General features: G+C 47.1%; 1 protein-coding gene across 1 annotated transcript in view; it reads right to left on the bottom strand.

The window, feature by feature from the left end:
* Nucleotides 1–20,980, bottom strand: part of ALDH1A3 (aldehyde dehydrogenase 1 family member A3) — a 37,656-nt gene that overhangs the window by 7,488 nt on the left and 9,188 nt on the right. Inside the window, exons 4-12 of the mRNA XM_053581848.1 lie at nucleotides 16,509–16,638; nucleotides 16,191–16,252; nucleotides 15,148–15,276; nucleotides 13,329–13,442; nucleotides 11,260–11,362; nucleotides 8,647–8,831; nucleotides 2,973–3,137; nucleotides 1,122–1,279; nucleotides 292–366 (exon numbers count right to left, since the gene is read on the bottom strand). Of these exons, the coding sequence (XP_053437823.1) occupies nucleotides 292–366; nucleotides 1,122–1,279; nucleotides 2,973–3,137; nucleotides 8,647–8,831; nucleotides 11,260–11,362; nucleotides 13,329–13,442; nucleotides 15,148–15,276; nucleotides 16,191–16,252; nucleotides 16,509–16,638 (1,121 nt within the window). The remainder of the gene's footprint in view (nucleotides 1–291; nucleotides 367–1,121; nucleotides 1,280–2,972; nucleotides 3,138–8,646; nucleotides 8,832–11,259; nucleotides 11,363–13,328; nucleotides 13,443–15,147; nucleotides 15,277–16,190; nucleotides 16,253–16,508; nucleotides 16,639–20,980) is intronic.

The raw sequence follows: 20,980 nt of genomic DNA, 5'->3' as shown, positions 1-20,980 counted from the left end.
ACAAAGTGCACTTTGTTAATTCTGCCTGAGTCCCCATCCAGGCAACCTCTGTCACGTGCCTAGCGCAATAGGTGCTGGCAGAACACGGAAGCCGAGGCTTGGAGAAAGGCAGGCTGAAGTGGAGGGCAGTAAGGGTGGGGTGTGAAAAGAGGGGAAGGGACAGGTCCTGACTGGCCCCAGGGGGACATGGCTGACCCGCACAAAGCAGAGGGGCCTCAAGCAAGCTGGAGCCCGAGTCACTGCCTGAAAATCTGACAGATCTTGTATTCGACCCGCAGTGGGGACACTTACAGTTCTCTGCCATTTCCCGACATTTTAAAGCCACCGAATGGAGCCTGTGCGTAGATGGTATTGTAGCAGTTGATCCTAGAAAAAGAACGCAAGGATGTTCACAGTGACCTGGGGAAGGTCCACTGGGTCTCAGCATTGCAGCTGCTGGGCATTCATTTGATGCAGAGCTCTGTCCAGAGGGGGCCTTTCACCAAAGTTTCAGCGATTCAAACACAGTGTGCTCTCACCTTCTGCCTCCACATTCTTCCCATCATAAAACTTGAATATACTTAAGTATAGAACTCCTCGTTGGGATAGGAATAGAATGAAGAAGGCAAAAAACAGAAATTATGGCATCAAGGAATTACAAGAATTAGTTTTGAAACAAGACAGACCTGCCTCCCAAAGTTCTCTTGCTTCCTAGTTATATGATTCTGAGCTTATTATTCAACCTCTCTGAGCCTCAACTCATTCATCTTTACAATGGGGATAACAGTACATAGTCTGCAGAATTATTGGTAAAGCAGGGACTGCTTTTAGCATCAGAATTGGAAATAAAGGCAGAGGGGTGGTACAGCATGGGGGCCAAAGGCATGGACACAGCCTTCTCTGTCATATACTAGCTGTGTGATCCTAGGCAAGTTACTTGGTCTCTCTGAGCCTCAATGTCCTCATCTATAAAATGGAGACATGATGGTACCTACCTCAGAAGGTGGTCATGAGGATGGAGCAAAGTGCTTTGACGGTGCTTGGCACATAATATACAACTAGACGTTCTCTGTTAATAGCAGAGTAACACAGCCAGCAAGCGAGTGACTCACGAGAGTGAATCACACACACACTCAACTTACCACACCGTTCCAGATTCTAATGCAGAAGCCAATTTCAGGGCTTTGTCGAGGTTTTTTGTGAACACAGCTGCTGTGAGTCCATAGTCAGTGCTGTTTGCTCTTTTTATCACTTCTTCCATATTTTTGAACTTTAGTATTGTTTGCACTGGTCCAAAAATCTATAATTAATTGCAAGAATGGCAGTGAGAGGCATGTTCAAATCGAAGTGTACACTCTGAAAAGGCTTTTCCTTCTGTTTATGCCTTTTCATGTACTCAGTATGCACACAGGCATGGAAAATGATGATTGGAGGAAAAAGAACATCCAAAGATATTTTTAGCTGCATAACAGTTGAAGTCTGAAGGGAAGGATTAAAATGAAATGAAAATAAAAAATAATAACAAAAATATATGTTGTGTTTTAAGATCTCTCGTTGTCATCAGGGCTTCTGAGAACCCCCAGCCCAAGAGCCTTGGAGTAGTAACCCATGCGTGGTGGATGCACAGAAGACAAAACCTTTGTGTGACTTTTTGGAAAGTTACCTCTAAATATTTTTTTTCTTCTTTTTAGGAAACAGAGTCTCACTCTGTCACTTTGGATAGAGTGCCCTGGCATTATAGCTCACAGCAATCACAAACTCGTGGGCTCAGGAGATTCTCTTGCCTCAGCCTCCTGAGTAACTGGGACAACAGGTGCTTGCCACAATGCTCAGCTATTTTTTTTTTTGGTAGAGACAGGGTCTTTCTCTTGCTCAGGTTGGTCTCCAACTTGTGAGCTCAAGAGATCCACCCGCCTTGGCATCCCAGAGTGTTAGGATTATAGGTGTGAGCCATCCCACCCAGTCTCTAAAGATATCTACAGATGTGTTATACGACTGTGTGCCCTGACATCTTGGTGCTATGTTTTCTGCCAATAAAGACACTCTAAAATGTTTCCACAATAATCCCCAGGGGAGGGAATGAGACAATGTTCAACCAGAGTCTGCATACCAGGAAAGAAAAGGATGTGGAAACACTAAAGATTTAAACATTTAAAGGTGATTTTAAAGGAAGCTTGCAATTGATTCAATATTGGACACAATTAGAAGCAAGCAGAAAGGTGTCCAGGCTGTCAAAATATCTCCCCCGTTTCCTCAGGACCTCTCACCACAGGGATTTTTAAAGAGCTGAGCTCCATGCTGTCACAGCACAGTCAGTAACGCATCAAAATCTCAAGGGGAAAGTCTATAAAATGCCCACATGAGAAAGCCCTCTGCAATGATTCATTCTTTCATGTGCCCAAAAGACCACACCCCAGCAAGATTCTAACCTCCTCCACCCTGGCATGGGGTTCTCCTTTCATAAATCCTGGGGACTAGGGAGAACCAGCTCCCATCTAGCTAAACAGTGGCCTGGAAAGACAAAGTTAGATTTACACTCTTAGGAGAGTCTCCTGATCTCCATCATCTCCAGGGATGTCTGTGATGGAAAACTTCAAGGGGGAATTCTAGCTGTGACACGTTCTTTGAATGAACACTTTGCATGGAAATTCAGTCTTGGGCAGCTTTGGGCCCTGAATGACTTCCTGACAAAACCCACAGGTGGCGACAGCTCTCCATCCCAGGCTGCAGGACTAATTTGGAGACTGCAGAAGGACTGGTACTCCCCAGAGACCACAGGGATGAGTGCAAATGCAGGGCTGGAGCAAATCCCCACACCTGCTGTTCAGTCCCTGGTCTTCGCCAGAGGCACAGGGCAAGATGTCTTCCCTAAGGACCCCAAAGGAGAGGAGGAAAGGCCACAAGAAAAGGAAAACGTTCACCTCCGAAGCAGCTCTGAGATCCCTGGGCCCTAGAGAAGAGGTCCCGTGCGAAAGGCCCCAGCTCCCATGTACCTCCTCTTTGGCAATCCGCATGTTGTCTGTAACTTCTGAGAAGACAGTGGGTGTGATGAAAAGGCCCCTGTCCCCCAGGGTGGAGCCTCCACATTCCAGCTTGGCCCCTTCCTTCTTGCCACTCTCGATCAGCTCGAGGATTTTGTCGAACTGCTTTTGATCAATCTGCAAAACACAAAGGGGAAGTACAGCCAGGGTTCCTCCAGGCAGGGGCTGCCAGCTTACATTTTCAGTGGCTTTTAAGAGCATCAACTGCCCTCCCCTTGCACGTTCTTGCTAACTCATAACCCACGTAACAAATGCGGCTTGTTTAAATATTACTCCCGTGCACAAATCTAGGACCTTGAGAGCAGGGGTCTCTCCCGAGGTCTGGGGTTTATTCACATGTCTGAGACACCTCTCCATGCTATAAGGAGTCCATGAGTAATACAAGGTCTGAAGTGGGCATATTCTTGCTCTGCCAACTCTTTACATCCTACTCAGGTTGTAAGGTTTCTCTGTTTGTTTGTTTATTAGTTCATTTTGAGACAGAGTCTCACTCTGTCACCCAGGCTAGAGTGCCATGACATCATGGCTCATAGCAACTTCAAACTCTTGGGCTCAAACAATCCTCCTACCTCAGCCTTAAGAGTAGCTAAGACTATAGGTGCCCTCAATAACGCCCAACTCATTTTTCTATTTTTAGTAGAGATAGAGTCTTGCTATTCCTCATGCTGGTCTCGAGCTCCTGAATTCAAGGGATCCTCCCACCTCAGCCTCCCAGAGTGCTAGGATTACAGGTGTGAGCCACCACGCCATCCCTGTTCGTTTGTTTTTAACAAAGGTGGGGTCTTGCTATGTTGCTCAGGCCCATCTCAAACTCCTGGCTTCAAGTGATCCTCCTGCCTGGGCAGGTTGACAGATTTAGCAAACAGAAATACAAAATGCTAAGTGAAATTTGCATTTCAGAAAAACAACACATGATTTTTTAGTATGATAAGCATGTCTCAAGCAGTATTTGGGATATACTTATGCTAAAAATGCATTCATTGCTTATCTGAAATTCAAATCTAATGGGGGTTCCATGAGTTACCTGGCAATGCTGCACCCTGCTCACTTGGCACCAAGGATCAGGGTAACAGTAACTGGCATTCTCCTTTCATGCTGCAAAGTGAGCAGAAAAGCTGGCCTCCCTGCTCAGCAGCTCTGGAAACAGAGTGGAGTGAGTGAGCCTCAAGGTAGGGTGGTGGGGCTGCTCCTTGGTGGGCGGGGAACCAGCTCATCAGAAAGGCTCCACCTTTTGCTGCCTTGTCTAGAGGAGTCTCTGGCAGGAGTTTTCCCTGTGCCACCAGCCTAACACCTGATTTGTGGACATGGCACCAGCCAGTTGTCAAAAGGGCACCCTTTGGGAGACTACTCAAGGGAAGCATGCTCCTCCTGCCCACCCTCCATTGATCCTTCTTCCTGAAATCCAGGAGAGCCTGTTTTCTTCCATGACCTGTTGATAGTCCCCTTCCTCTGTGGTTCAGAAAGGCAGACTTTAGTAGGTCTACTGCAACTGAGACTTGTGCATAGAAATTCTAGTTTCATTCTAAAAGCTTTAAAGAGATGAATAAGCAACCACAATGGTGCCTTGTAGCTGATATCTGAGGAGGAGCATGCTGGCTTTCTCAGAAGGGGAAGGCATACACTGTGCATATAGTTGGCCAATCAACTTATGAAATATGGATCTGGTATTAAAATACTGACTTGGATCCATATTAAAATACCTCACACTTTACACCAGGATAAACTCCTAATCAAAGATACCACCACGAAAAGTAAAACCATGAAAGTTTAAAAATTCTGTCACATGCAAGACCCCCCCTCCAAATTGGAGCAGTATTGCTGGCCTTTCTAAGGCTTGAAATGCAAAAAGTCAAACAAAGAAAAGACTGGCAGATTTGAGTATGGAAAACAAAATCATCATAAGGGCAAAATCATCATAAGTGAAGTCAAAAGGGGGGAAAAGACAAACTGGAGAAAATTATTCATAGAAAGCTAATCTCCCTACAATATAAAGAAGTCTTAGAAGTAATGAGAAAAATGACCAACAACACAAAATGAAAACATGCAAAGCAAATTCACATTTGACAAGAAAGGAAATATAAAAGGGTTCTTAACATAGGATAAGATGTTCTATCCTCATTATAAGAGATACACATTAAAACTAAGAGAGGGCCTGGCACAGTGGCTCACACCTACAATCCTAGCACTCTGGGATTGCTTGAGCTCACAAGTTCAAGACCAGCTTAAGCAAAAGTGAGACCCTGTCTCTACTAAAAATAGAAAAACTGAGGTAAAAGGATCACTTAAGCCCAAGAGTTGGAGGTTGCTATGAGCTATGACACTATGGCACTCTACCCAGGGCAACAGCCTAGACTCTGTCTCAAAAAAACAAAACAAAACTGAAAGATAACTACTTTAAACTCTCAGATAGGCAAAAATCCATATTTTGTTGGTGAGGCTGAGACACAGACAAGCATACAATGCTGGTAAGAACATAAGTTGGATCATCCTGTATGGAAGGTAATTCAGTAATGCTGATAGAAATGACAATGGTGTTCCTGTTTAGCAACCTCATTTTGGGGGTCTGGTCCAGGGATTTCCTTGTGTGCAATGACATACTCTATGAGCTTGTGTGTGATTGCAAATGCCCACGTTAATCAGATGTTATTTAAATTCTCATGTCTTCATGCAGCAGAATTCTATGTACATATGAAACAGAATGAGGTCCCCAAGCACTGGAATACAAAACTCTTTAAGTTTCTTGTTAACAACCAACAAACAAGGTAGTGCAAAACAGTAAAAACATGGCAACTTTTGTGTAAAAAATAATGGAAGGAATCAGAAGATATAATCATATTTGCTAGCATACACATAAAGAAATCCTGGAGGGATACATAGCAAACTAAGAACATGGGATACCCGTGGGAGGAAGAGTAAGAACCAGGTGTATGAATGGGTGGGAGGGAACCCTTTCACCATAGACTTTTTTATGTGCTTTGGGTTTTAACCCATGTGTATGCACTCCCACACCAAGAAAGGAATGCAAACAATTGCAATGGATCCAGTAATAGCTCAACGGTCTCTCAACTTTTCTCTAGGTAAACCAAGTCTGAGGTTAAAAGTTCAGGTGTTCGGTTGGGTACAGTGGCTTAGGCCTGTAAACTCAGCACTCTGGGAGGCCACACCTAAGGTGGGAGGGAGGATTGCTTGAGTCCAGGAGTATGAGGCCAGCCTGAGCTACATAGCAAGACCCCATCTATATAAAAAATAGAAAATATAGCTGGGAGTGGTGGCGCATGCCTGCAATCCCAGCTATTCAGAGAGCTGAGGCAAAAGGATCACTTGAGCCCAGGAGTTTGAGGTTGCAGGGAACTATGATGACACCAGTACACTCCAGCCTGGGTGATGGAGTGAAACCCTGTCTCAGGAAAAAAAATTTTTGTAAAGTTCCAGATGTGACTGAGCCTCTCTCCTACTCCTTGGGGGCCAAGAGGGCCAAAAGGGTTTCATCAAAATACAGGTCCTGACTGGCTGCTGGCCATGTTCTGCCTGGAAGACTCCATCTGTCCTGTAGGCAGTGCTGGGTCCCCGTGGAAACCCTATTCATCCAAACTCAACACTCCCCCAGTGAGTCTGTATGAACACATTGTTTAAATCTAATAATCCTCTATGAAATGTCAGCTGGTGCCTTACAGTACAGGAAGAGGGACCTGCCAGGAAGTGAGATGACGCAGTAGGGCACACCACCAGAAACAGGGAAATATGGCCCCCAAAGGACTGGCCCAGGGTTGTGCGCGGCTCTCAGCTGGGAGGACGCTGCCGGATCCTGCCCCAGCCAGGTGGCCTGCATAATGTTTATGTGCCTCGTTGCTCAGTTGCCAAATAAACCTGAATGATTCTGGAGCATTCCAGGGAGCGGTTCGCCTGCAGTGGACATGGATCTAGGTCACTAGCTGTTTTACAGGCATGAGACAGACAGTACTATTTGGACAGCTGTAAGTCCTCTCCGAGTAAAATCTTATTACCATAGATGAAAAAGCACTTTGGGAGAAAAAAAAAAAAAACTCAACAGTGTCCTAAAATAATATGCAAAGTTTGGATGGCTTTAGTGAGCTTTCAAAAGGACTCCGAGCAGCAGCACAAGCACAGATGAAATCAACACCCCTTCAGCCTCAGTCTGCTCTCTTGGAAGAGATGTGCATATCTGGCTTCAATAGTCAGGACTGCAGGACTTGGAAAGGGACTTACAAATAATGATGGGGTAAAAAGGCTTCCTTGGTATGGAGATCAGCTCACATGTTTCCCACTGGTTCTGGCTTAGCTTTAAAATCATGGAGGATTTGATAATGACTTGTGGTCATGTTTGTGTGCAGATCTGAAATCCAACCAAGCCCATCAAACAACCTTGTGTCACTGGCCACCGGGTTTGGGGCAGAGGCCAGACAGGCCATGACTGGGGATGAGGGATGTTGGACATAAGCAGAAGTATGCCGTGTGGCAGGCATCAGAGCACATGGGCTGGGGCAAGTGGGGTGGGTGCTATAGCTAGAAACACACCCCTCATTCCCATCCAGAGTTCCCCTACACAAAAGTTAAACAAAACTGATCAACGTGGTCTGAAGTCTTACTCACTACTGTCACTGAGATCAGAGAGCCTGTCATTGAAGGCTCTTCCCTTTTAAAAACAAAACCTACTCTTTACTAAGTCCTCCCTAGGTGCCAAGAAATTATCATAACATTCATCTATGACTCCCATTTTCCAGATGAGGAAACTGAAGCATGATTTTTGTGATTTTCACAAGCCATAGAGCCGAACTGGAGCTCAGATCTGGAGCCTCCTGTGTACGTGCAGTGCCAATGCAGTGGGGAGGCAGTGAGTTCCCTGGATAGACACAAGTGGGCAAGTCACAACTTCACATGACTCAAAATCTAATGGCTATGTCTGGTCTTTGGCTAAAAGCAAAGTGGGTTGCTGTCAAGTTCATTTCAATAATGCGTGTGATGGTCAGGCTGCCCTCTTTTAAATGTTTATCCATCTGTTTCACTTCATAATTAGCAAGAAAGTGATACAGGATGTGCCCTTTTAAAGAGGATATTAAACCTTGTGGTTATGATCATTTTCATCCTGTTCTTGCCTTTCCACACCAGGCCTCCAGAGATGTGTTCCTACTGCCTGGAGGCTCATCTCTATCCCCTGAGTCTTCTTCTGGGACTCTGTGGTTTCGGATGGTTCACCTTGACCTGTAACACACGTGCAAGCCCTGGCCCTGCCTGCTCTCTGCGGCCTCCAGCCAGGGTTACAGCCCCTCTTCTGCACTTGGACCATCCGTATGAGATTTTTCTGCCCAACGCTCTCTCCTGGGGGCCAGGTGGCACAGAACAAGGATGGCACTCAGGGAAGGCTGGAGGGTGCAAGCAGATGGCCTTGGTCATGGGAAGGGCTCCATTCTCCCACATCCCTGTGTGTGCAGCCCTATTTCAGCCCCCCAAGGGAACCCGGTGAGTTTGTACTATTGATCAGCTTCTGAACAAAATCCTTAAGTGGCAAAGCAGGTCAGTGTTCCTTCCTTTGAGAGAGACTCTGCACAGGGACACAGGAGTTCAGCCCCCAGATGAGCACATGGGTGCAGACACATGAGTAGGTTACCTGGGGCCCCTGCTCGGTCCTGACATCAAAGGGGTCTCCCACGGGCCTTTTCTTGGCGTACTCCACGCTCCGCCTGACAAACTCTGCGTAGACCTGCTCCTCCACGAACACTCTGGAAGCAGCCGTGCAGCATTGGCCTTGGTTGAAGAACACTCCCTGATGGGCACACTCCACTGCCAAGTCCACTGGAGGGGGAGGGGAGGCGGGCGGGAATGAGAGGAAGCGATTAAGTTGTTAGAGCAGGACTGGCAACAGCTGCAGCTCTAACCACACACACACACACACACACACACACACACACACACACACACACACACACACACACACACACACACACACACACACACACACACACACACACACACACACACACACACACACACACACACACACACACACACACACACACACACACACACACACACACACACACACACCAGGCCCCAGGATGGCTGTATTTTGGAAATTAGCTTTGTCCTCAGCATTTCCCAAATGGAGAGAAAGGGAAAAAGGATTTTCAGGTCCACCAAGTTTGGGGTTAGATCAGTCTCCTGGCTACAGGACTTCTCAGGACCTTTAATATGCTAAGGAAACAAAATTACAGCATTCCCCATTTCACTTGCCCATCAAACCTGCCCCTTCCCCTTTTCTGGGGGACTGATGTTAATACAGAATAAACTTCAGTAAGTATTGATGGAGGACAACTGTCAAGAACTTTTAGAGGAATCATAATTTTCCAACTTGAGTAAAAGAAGTGCCTTGTCATCTAAGGTAGCAATACTATGTATGAATTAAAAGGGTTGGGTTTTTTTTTTTTTATGCACTGATTCTGCCTGGGGAGGGCTGAATCTGAACTGTAGAGCTAACGCAGAATTAAAAACAGTTACTAAAATGGAGCTAGCTTAGAAAGTAAGATCTTTGGGATATGCTTAACAGGTAAGGATAGGAAGGGGCTGGCATTTATGGCTGGTTTTTCAGCAGCCCTCACCCCCACTTTAGTGCTTAAAAAATGCAGTTTCCTGTGCACAGAGCAAAAGGCAGGGCCTGGTTAGGCCCTCCATGGCCCTCCCTCAGGGCCCTGGGCATTGGAAAGTGACCCATTCTAATTCCATGGGAGCAGCTCTGAGAGACTCTGCCCTTGGCTTTGAGAATGAGCTGTTCAGCTGGGGGGTGTCAGTAGGACAGTGTCATAAGGTTCCTGGCTTTCTCTGTGCCCCTGATTCCTGTGGTCAGTCATCCCAGGTGCCAACTGGAAACTGCCTCCCCCTCCAAGGCAATGGATTCATTTCCTGAACCCTGATAGGAACTGAGGGTGGCGGCCAAAGGGGCAAGGGAATGGTGGTTTGTTACCCCTGCTGCCTGGGATGCCACTTGTGTCAGGATGTAATTTTGTGGACTGGCACTGCCCCAATGAAAAGTAGGAGATGGCTACATAGCATGTTTTTATGACTCTTGTAAGTAAAACCAAGCCCCAAACAGAATGAGTCCTGTGCTTTAGCTGCAGTTTTCCTCTCGGGGAAAACTGTGCTTTAATGGCAGGCATGAGCCAGGCATCCTAGCTCTTTGGAGTTGGAGTTTAGGACTCCAAAGGTGGTTCACAGTACCAGACCTGCTCCACATAGGCCCAGAACCGTTTGCAACACTAATTGTGGAAGCACCAATTCAGGCAAAAAAGGGCAGTCCTACCCCAGGCCCCACTCCCCTTGCCTTCCTGGGAGCTTGTTTCCTCTCCTGTGCTCTCTCCCGCTGAAAGCCAGCTGCAGAGAAAGGAACTGATAGCAGCCATTTATACCTTAGTGAGAAACTGTGCTACCTTCATGTTTCTCCAGGATATTTGCAATTCCAACCTTATCTGAGTGTGGAAAGGAAGGCTTTATTCTCCAAGACAGGGATTTCTGGACAGGCGAGGGAGGCTATTCTTTAAGGTGAAGGTGCTTCACAGTCTTTGGGAAGTCACACCGTTTGATTGCTGACCCTGTCAGCAGGTGAATGAATGCCAGGGGTGGCCCTTTCTGCCCTCTTTCTGCACATGGAAGCCAACAATAGCATATGCTTTAATATTGTGTCATACAGCTCTAGCAAGACACAGGCTGCTCCCCAGCTGCTGGGCAGGTTGTTTTCCCAGGAAGAGGTGGTACAGGCAGAGAACCAGACTATGAGGGATTTGTAAGGATCAGCTTCCACTGTCCTCCTCTGATTTGACAGGCCTGAGACAAACAAGGAAGAAGCATCTCAACTCTCCAGAGAGGGTGAAAACCTGAGAGGCAATACTGGCCTGGAGGGCCGAAGGATGACAGCCAGGGGGTGGGCAGCCCCCACCCTCCCCTGGAGGAGAAGCTCTGTAGGGACCAGAAGGTAAATTTAATCCTGAGGGGCAGGAACAGGCAGTCTCTCTGGCTGCTCCCTAAGCCACATCTTTCCAAGGAAGCTTTCCGTCAGTAATAAAATTACCTGTCTGCAGGTGGATGACCACAGGCAGATGACCCAAGGTAGGAGCATGCCCAGGTGTGGGCATCTCCCTCTCAGTTGGTTCTCAATTTGGGCCAGGAATTGGGGAGAGATTGATGGGTGCCCTGGAGGCCCCCGCACAGCCCAGGAGGGGAAGAAACTCACAGTCGGCATCAGCACACACAATACAGGGGTTCTTTCCCCCAAGCTCCAGTGTCACCCTCTTCAGATTGCTCCGAGAGGCAGCTTCTTTAACCAGCTTTCCAACCTTCAGGATCAAACACAGACCAGAGTAAACCTCAGACCTGGCTGAACTTGGCCCAGATGCACACACAGAACTCACGACATGCAGGAGGCTGTGCTGCCACCCACCTCTCTGCCCAGGTGCACTTCCCTCTGCTGACCTTGCCAGCATCTTCACCCATAGTGGACCTCAGTGTCCTGGAGGCCTTTGTCTGACTGCTGCACTCACAGGTGTGGATGGGAGACTCTGGAAGGCCCTACAGCTGGCTATTGGCATTGCTGCTTGCTCACCTGTCCTTGCTCCTGCCCCTGAGCCCAGCTAGTCTGGCAAAGGGCTGAAGAGACCAAGGGGTGACCCCTCTACCCCTTGGCTGAAACTCTGAAAGCCCAGCAGGAGAAGCGTCTGCCTGGCTCTCTGGTATAGTCTGAGGGAGGCTCAAGGGTTAGAGAAACAGGGAGTGCAGCTGACCTTCAGGATGAGAAGAGCCAGCTCTCTGGAAACACCCCCTAATACTGAGGCTCCTGGAGGCAGGGAGAGAATTGGTGCTAGGAAATAACAGAGGAATTCCCACCCCCCGAGTGTGCCCGTCTGACGGGCATCTCTCCCGCTGTCCACCACAGCACCAGAGGGAAGGTTGGCTCAGCATAACTTGGTGACTTATCCCTGATAACTAAAGCCAGGCTTCTTGGACTTCTGAGCTAAGAAGATCCTCAGTGACCACTGCAGACACGGAGGCCCAGAGCCAGACATCCTGCAAGAGGCAGGGCTGGGCTCTTCAGGGCCTGGGATTGTTTTCTCCAACACTCAGGTGTGAGCGCATTTTAGAAATCAGTGAGCTCATGGGTGATCTTTGTGACAATATTTGTCCCCAAGGACAGTGATAACATCCATCAGGGCTGCAGGAGGGGGCATGGGCTCTTGGCTGAACCAAAGTAGGAGGGAGATGGGGACACTGAAGCTGACTGCATGGGAAGTGTTTCTTTCTTTCTTTCTTTTTTAAGTATGGAGAAGTAGTTTCTTGCTAAAAATAAATCCACACACAGATGTGTGTAAACTGAAGGGGGAAAGAAAACCTTTAGCTCCTTTCACTCCAAAACCCAGGATCCACTCCAGAGGTAGCCAAGGCAATAATTTCTGGAGATCCCTGTGGACAATTTATGCTTCTACACACATACACTTTTACTAATGAGATCAGATTGTGGATAATTTCCTACCGTTCATGTTTTTGTGCTACATCAAGAGATCATGGTCAGTATTCCCCATTGTAATGGCTACAAAACATTTCACAGAATAGCTATGACAGACTTGAAATACATCCCCGAAGGCCCATGAGAATATTTCTCTAAGAATTTTCTTCAAAATGCTACTTCTGACTCAAAAGTTTTTCACTTTAAAATTTTTGACGAGTACTACCAATACCTTAGGGACAGAGTCCGTGACTGCTTACTTCCTAGGTTCAGTGTTTACTGAAGCTCATGTCAGTGTTTACTGATCTGACAAAGGTAGAATCTGATTTTCACTCAAATTCACACTTGCCTAATTACCAATTAGGTTAGGCTTATAGAACATTCAGTATTTTTCTTTGTTGAGGTTCTCATCACCTCGCCCTTCAGTTGGGTCTTTTTTATTTTTTATTGATTTGTAGGAGTGCTTTACATATGAAAGATATAAATTCTTGGAGAGCTAAATCATTACAAGTGTTTTTCTTCCAGCTTGTTAATTATCTCTTAATCTTAATTATGGTAATGTTTGCTGTACAATATTTTACATTTTTATTTTATCTTATCTCTCATTCTTTTCTTCTGAGGCTTCTGAGTTCTATTTATTTAGTTTGGAAACCGGGCCAGTGACTTTTTTTTTTCTGAAACATAGTCAAATTTAGAAGAAAAATGAACCATATTTGACCCTGTCAAAGAAAAAGTTCATGAGTCTCTAGTCTCCAATAATGTATTCACTAAGAATTTTGCCAAAAACGCGTGAGGAGGGTTACCTGTGTGGACCCAGTGAAAGCTATCTTGTTGATCTGAGGGTGAGAAGAAATTGCTGCTCCCACTGTAGGCCCAAATCCTGGCACGATGTTCACTACACCTGGAGGGAACCCAACCTGGGAAGAAATCAAAATGGCATTCAGACAAAGAAGAGGGACCCTTGTCTGCCACAGACGTTTGGACAGAGAGAGCCATAGCTGTGTGATGTCCTTGAGCTTAGGCCTGAGTCACTCATTCACCCCAGGACTCTACCCGCTCCTCAGGTCCCCCGAGAGCAGACCTGGGCTTATCTCCTGCCACACATCAGCATTCAGGCTGGGCTGGGGTGAGATGCCCACCCCTCCTTCCAGGCAGGGCTCCTCACCCCAAAAGGGGTTGTGAGCAAATGTACAGTGATGCAAAGTATATCATACCACAGGGGGCCACAGCCACTTTGCGTTTACAGTACAGCAGATGCACAGTGGCTGTGGCCCCCCTGTAGTATGTGTATGTACATGTGAAGTAGAGCACCATTCTGCGTATGTGTCTGTATGTGTGTATATAGTGTGTATCCACGTATGCGTGTATGTGTTCATGCATGTGTATGTATATGTCAGTGTATGCATACGTGTGTGTGATGTGTGTGTCAGTGTCTGTTTGTTGAGAGGAAGAGAAATACCTTGGTCACAACCCATCAAGTTCAAAGCCACCTGCAAAATATCCTTCTCAAGCTTCAGGTTTCATTTTTAAATTGACACCATTCATGTTCCAAGTGGAGACAAAATATCACCGCTTGAAAGTTCTCTGCTCATTGACCCTGGGTCCCACCTGGAGCTGGCTCTTCCTGATGGTGAGGCTGCCCAATTTCTTGCACATTTATGCCTCCTGTGTTGCACATACTAAGCCTCGTCATTAGCCAAGAACACCACAAAACAAACAAGGTGGAGGACGCTATGCCCCACCGGGCCTCTGTCTCACTTATACTATGCATTAGTTTTGAAAGTCAAGATTTTAGGACATGGGCTTTGAGTCTTTAGTATTATAGGCATTATTTTTTAACAGTTGTGATTTGAGAATCTGTGTCATCAAGGTGATTTAATCACATCCTCCATGGCCTGCGGAAAGAAAGTGGAAAACTGGTACATTATCAGCTACTCCAACCTTGTGTCTGAGCGCTACAGGACCTGCACTCAGCCTGGCTGAGAAGTGAAATGAAAGGATCTTTTCTTCTGTCCCTCTTTTCTTCTTGTTTCTCCTTCTAAATTTTTGCTACATACAAGCTGAGATGGGATAACTGAAATATGTTGCCAAGTATGTCCCGAAGGAAGTGTCCCTTAAGCCCGCTGGTTCCCTAAGTTGTGGCTGCCCTGGGGAAGAAGATGACTGCTTGCAGACCAGGGGGCATTGATGGTAGGTGCTGGGGCACCTGCATGGCTGCAGCTACTCAACTACAGCTGCCAAAGTCACCCCAGCAGAGAAAAACAAAGCATTTCACACACCACCAATGCAAAACCCAAAGAACCTCTCAAATATTTGGCTCACCCTTTTGGGTGACCCTCCTGCAAATTCTCCAGACAAAACATTGGGTCTTAAACCATAGGTTTGAGCCCATAATGAGAGTTAAGTGTTCTCACTGGGACGACTGGGAGGAGTGGAGTTTCTTCCATTTCGGTGACCACAAGCAGGAGAAAGAAAGTGCCGTCGCCAAGTCAAACACAGGGAGTCATTCCCTTCCCACTCGACTGAGCAGGATGCCACTGTCCTGTCTTGTGACGGCGGCCTGGTTCCTAGGAGTGGGAATGTTATCAAAAACACATAGTATTTTCTTTTTGGACGTCTTACCTCTTTGATCAGAGAGCCGAGATGCAGGGCGGTGAGGGGCGTCTGCTCCGCTGGCTTTAGGACCACAGTGTTCCCACAGCACAGGGCGGGCGCCAGCTTCCATACCAGTAGCAGCAGGGGAAAGTTCCACTGCAACGGAGCACAAGGGCCTTGGGGACCCCGGTCCGCCTCCCCACCCTGTACCATGTGCCCAAGGATACCTCTGTGGAGGACATGCGCATGTCATGGGATTTGGAGTTTAAGGGCTAACACAGAAGTGTTTAGTGATGATCAGAACTGATCCTTGCACAGTGCTTCTTAAACTGCATTCTGGAAGGTGCCAATAGGTAGCCTTTGCAAAAAGGATTTTGCCATATGTGTACTTCTGTCCCCCTCAAAACATCTGCTGGAGGGGCAACATCCTCTTTCCTTCCACAGAGCACTTTTTCTATCCTCACTTCATACTGTCTTCTGCAGCTTCCTGCTCAGCTGTTGCTGCAGTAGCCAGGGGGCTTCCCAAAGAGATGGGCTACATCACTGCATTCCCTGGGCACCTATACACATCCCCACTGCCCAGAGAATTAAGTGCCAGCATCTTGGTAGCCCAGGCTGCTGGGAGCTAGCCCTTGCCACCCATCACCGGTACCCACCCTGTCCCTGCCTGAGCCTTCCTGTTATGTTTTTCTAAGTAGCCCGGCCACTTCCACACCTTTGGCCAGGCCAGTCCTGCTGCTTGGAAAACCCACTTTCTTTTTGAACAAGTCTTTCTTATCAAGATCCATTTAAGAGGCCACTACCCTGGGTGTGGGGGTTGGCTATTCCTGACCACTCTGGTTGGAATCCATGGAGCATTCCATTACCCACCTAGAGCCAGGCCCTTGAGAGCAGAAATGGGGTCTCATCCATCCCCCAGGCCCTCAAGCACGGAGCATCATGCCACCAAGCAAATGCTCAATCAATGCTGGTGCAATTGGATAAAAACACACCAGAAACTGGTTCTAAAGGACACAGGGCAGTGGGGTGAGGTCTTCATAGAATCTACGGAGAAAAGCTGCCATACTTACTGGAGTGATGGCCCCACACACACCGATGGGTTCATGCCTGGTGAAGCACACAACATTGTCATCTGGAAGAGGGTTATATGATGGGGAAGGACATAATCAAGGTTGAAAATTTCAAGTAGTAAAAAGGCAAAGAAGAAACACAGAAGCCCACAAAGGTACCTTCTCTGTATCTTGTCTATTACACAATTAAGTGATTTGAACTCAGGTTCAAATGTGAAGTTGCTTAGAAGAATCAGCACAGTGCTGTGCAGATGTAAATTAGTGAGAAGACAGAGCCCCAAAGAGACCCCAGAGGAAGCTACAGCTCATCCACCTCACCTGTGGGGATGGTCTTGCCCTGGATCTTATCTGCCCAACCGGCAAAGTATCTGAGGGTTTTAATACAGCCCTCCAGGTCGATGAAAAAGGCATGCAGGAATGGCTTCCCCGTGTCCATTGTCTCCAGGGTCTGCGATGACAAGATGATATCCGTTTCAGATATGGCTTACTTTTCTTTTTCATTTGAACAGTCAATTTGTTTAAGGCTGGGAGTGGAGGGGTAGAAGGGGGACTGGGGGACTGGGGAGAGAACACAGTCCGAGGACATGGCTCTTGGACCTTACGTTTACTGGTCTCTTCAGAAATCTCTCTGATTGTAAGGGCATCTTTTATTTCAAAACACATAGAGCAGGGTGGGGTGGGAGGCTGGGGGCGTGAGGTTGTCAGCATGAGCACGCATCCCCCTTAAAGACCCAGGTTGGAAGGCTGATTGGAAGGGCTTGCTGGGAGGGACACACGTTCATGTCTGGTTTTCCATATGAAGCATGGTGGCCTCCACTGCGTGACCCAAATGCACGTGTTTGTGCCTTCCCAGGAAGCTCTCTGAGGTTAGCTGGCTTCAGGGTGGCTGCACATGGGCTGGCTTCCTCTAACGACAGAGAAAGGGAAGAGTGGACTCTTCCATGGTGGCTGGCCAGTGTGGCTGTGGAAAGTGACCGAGCCCAAAAGGGTTGCTCTAGGAGTACAGCAAAAGATGCAATCCCTCCCTGACCGCCGGATGTAGAGTTAGAGGGAGCAGACTCGCCCTGCTGGTGAGGGAGGCCATCTCCCAGAGCCAGTGTGCAGCAACTCAATGGCAGGGATTCTTTGCTATTTCTAGCCTGGGTGGAAGAGAAACCCTTTGTCCCTCAGACAAGTGGCCCCAGTTGAGCCTAGCGCTGAAACCTCCAGTCATCCGTCTCTGCAGGAAGTGGCCATCCTGACACATAGCCCAGGGCTGGATTCTTGCTGAAGAGTCAATGGAGTGAGATGATGACTGAACAAGGGCGAAAGGCCCCTCCTCATGCCCATGACTTTAACCCCCGGGTGCTCCCACATGCTTCACTCCTGAGGTGCAGACGCTTAGGCGATCAGAGCCCAGTGGTTGAGCCAAGGCCACCCAGCTGCTCAGCAGCACGGCCAGTACCCAATGTGGGGGTGTCTGACTTCCAGCCAGCACAGTGACCCCTCTTTAGGCCACTGCCTCCGGACATTTACTTCTGGACAGACTTTCCCACAGGGACAAGCCACATCCCCTACAAACAGGAGGCAACTATTTGAAATTAACTCTAGTTGAGTGGCCTTGAGTAAGTCCCTGAATCTCTCCCTGATTCAGTTTCCTTATTTGTGAAATGAAAATAATAATGGCAATGACCACATAGAGCTAACGTGACAGCAAAAGGAGTCAATATACACAGAGCACTAACACAGTGCCTTCCAGCAGTGAGCGCCGGGTAACTGTGACAGTTATAATGATTGCCATCATCTTCCCTTTAGGCTCCAGAGAGGTGCGTGGCTTCACCAGTCTTCATCTGGGGACCCAAGGGACAGGACTGGTCCGGGTCCAGGGTGTGTGTCCCACACGCAGCAGCTGCTATCAGTGACCAGGTCAGGCCAATGTGACATCAAGGGCTCCATACAGTTGGCTTCTATTGATTTGCATTCTGAGCTGGAAATTTTATTTTTCCAGAGGAAACCTAGCAATTGCAAATCATGCCAAAAGGTCTCCAGAATTGGGCTACCTCAGATAGTATCTACATATCTGTCTGAGTTTATTCTTGGCCCTTTTCTGGAATGAAATGAGAGATGACTTCCATCCCCAGTCCTGGCTTACCACCTCTAGCTGTGTGATCTTGGAGAACTTATTTAACCTCTCTGAGTTTCAGTTTCCTTATCTCTGAAGTGGGGTAATAAATACCACAGTTAAATGCCTCTAACAAGCTGTGTACATGGTGAGCATGTACAACAACTGATGACTATTTTTTTTAGAAACATAGTCTTCTTCAGAGAAGTTTCTCTTCAAGTCCCTTGCCCAGCCTGCAACGGGATCACTTGTTCTTTTCTTGCTTATATGTTTGAGTTCTCTGTGGATTCTGGTTATTAAACCTTTGTCAGAGATATAACCTGCAAATATCTTCTCCCATTCTGAGGGCTGTCCGCTTGCTTTACTTACTGTGTTCTTGGCTGTGCAGAAGCTTTTTAGTTTGATCAAGTCCCAGTAGTGTATTTCTGACATCGTTTCAATTGCCCGGGGGGGGTCCTCCTCATAAAATACTCTCCCAGACCGATTTCTTCAAGGGTTTTCCCTGAACTCTCTTCTAGTATTTTTATAGTTTCATGTCTTAAGTTTAAATTTTTAATCTTAACCAATTTCTTTAAGGGTTTTCCCTGAACTCTCTTCTAGTATTTTTATAGTTTCATGTCTTAAGTTTAAATTTTTAATCCAGTGAGAGTCTATCTTAGTTAATGGTGAAAGGTGTGAGTCCAGTTTCAGTCTTCTACAGGTTGCCAGCCAGTTCACCCAGCACCGTTTGTTAAATAGGGAATCTTTTCCCCACTGAATGTTTTTAATTGGCTTGTCAAAGATCAAATAACGGTAAGTAGCTGGATTCATCTCTTGGTTCTCTATTCTATTCCAGACATCTACTTCTCTGTTTTTGTGCCAGTACCATGCTGTTTTGATCACTATCGATTTATAGTATAGTCTGAGGTCTGGTAGCGTGATTCCTCCTGTTTTGTTTTATTTGTTGTCCTCAGTAGAGGGCTGTGGCATCACAGCTCACAGCAACCTCCAGCTCTTGGGCTTAGGTGATTCTCTTGCCTCAGCCTCCCAAGTAGCTGGGACTATAGGCGCCCGCCAAAATGCCCAGCTATTTTTTATTGCAGTTTGGCTGGGGCTGGGTTTGAACCTGCCACCCTCAGTGTATGGGGCTGTTGCCCTACTCACTGAGCCATAGGCACCGCCCAGATTGACTACTATTTTAATAATTTATTGTTAACTTGGACAAGTTTTCTTACTGGAGTGACAACATGAATTTGCCAAGTTGGTTTTATGCAATCTTTACAAGCAAAACCCAGACCATAATAGGTTTAAGCAAGAAATTCGTAAAAAAAAACAAAGGAAGGAAGGAAGGAAGGAAGGAGGGAGGGAGGGAGGGAGGGAGGGAGGGAGGGAAGGAAGGAAGGAAGGAAGGAAGGAAGGAAGGAAGGAAGGAAGGAAGGAAGGAGAGAAAGACTCCCAGATGAGTACACAGGACTGATCTGAGAAATTGAGTGTTAGCTACTAATTAAAACTGTTATCTTTTAAACGACTTGTTATTGTGGCTCTATCATGAGTAAACAAATGATAGCATTCCTAAAGTTTATGTACTTTAACATTTTTTGAGAAAAAAATGCCTTCTGAAAAATGAACACATTATGACTCCCATTGCTCCACAGCTTCAGATGAGTGGGCCAGAGATGGCACCTAAGTTGATAAGGATAGTGAACAGGGACCATTTGGGAGATTCCCCAGATGAGCACCCCAACAGCTAGAGTCTGGGCACAGGGTGACTCAGCAAAGGAGAGAAACTCAGGGGCCACTGGATCTACCACATCTGTTTCCAGATTCTACAAAGAAAAGCAAATACCCAGCTCTGTCAAACCACTGAGCCGGCAAGGGAACACGCTGCATGGAAACACCAGGAAACCATATCAAGGTGGAGAGTGAGGGTGCTTTCCTCTGATGTGGTTGGAGATTTAAAAACCATATTTGCCAGTAATTCTCTTGTCCCTTTCATGTTGTGGCAAAGAGCTGGATCTTATTTCTTGTGGGCAGCAAGGTCCCAATGCCAGAAGCGATTTGCTGGGTTGCTCTCTGAGTGCCTCCAACATGCTGTGTCTGCTATCAAACACGGTTGTGCCGGGACAATGGGGTGAGCTAAAGATGAAGGTGGTTTTGCAGCCACTGCTCCTACAATGATACTATGAGAACGGGGTGGGGAGGAGCACCCAGGGCACATCCTCTGTAGCCTGCTATTAGTCCACATGGACATTGCCGACTGATGAGCTCATGCTGGGTGAAAACAGAAATGTTTTTGAAAAAGCCAGTTTGGCAGCTTGAGGGTTGAGGCTAGCTTTCTTGCAGGAAGAAACCGGAGGCTGCTCAGAGAGAAGTGCTCACCCGGGAGGGAGCTACCGTAACCTGGTGAACATGTCAGACAGGGGAGGAGGGAAGGTGAGCTCCAGTTTCTGTGCAGAGGCACCCACAAGGAAATGCACCCCAGAGCAGTGCCTGAGAGTTGCTCCACTGCCAAGAAACACATTCAGGGACAAAAGCAATTCTGGTGTCCTGGCTAACACTGTCCTTTAAAAGAGTGGCCACTACTGCTTATTCCCAACACCAGGAAAATCATTTTTCCAAATTGAAGGCCAAAAAGGAGATTTCCTTCCCTTTAAACTGTGCCTGGAACGAGTTTGCAAAACAAGAGTCTGAGCTGTACAAGGACAGAATG

The sequence above is a fragment of the Nycticebus coucang genome, chromosome 2, assembly GCF_027406575.1.
Source record: "Nycticebus coucang isolate mNycCou1 chromosome 2, mNycCou1.pri, whole genome shotgun sequence".
NCBI lineage: Eukaryota > Metazoa > Chordata > Mammalia > Primates > Lorisidae > Nycticebus > Nycticebus coucang.
Note: the sequence above shows the minus strand (reverse complement) of the source record. Positions and strands in the feature narration are given on the sequence as shown.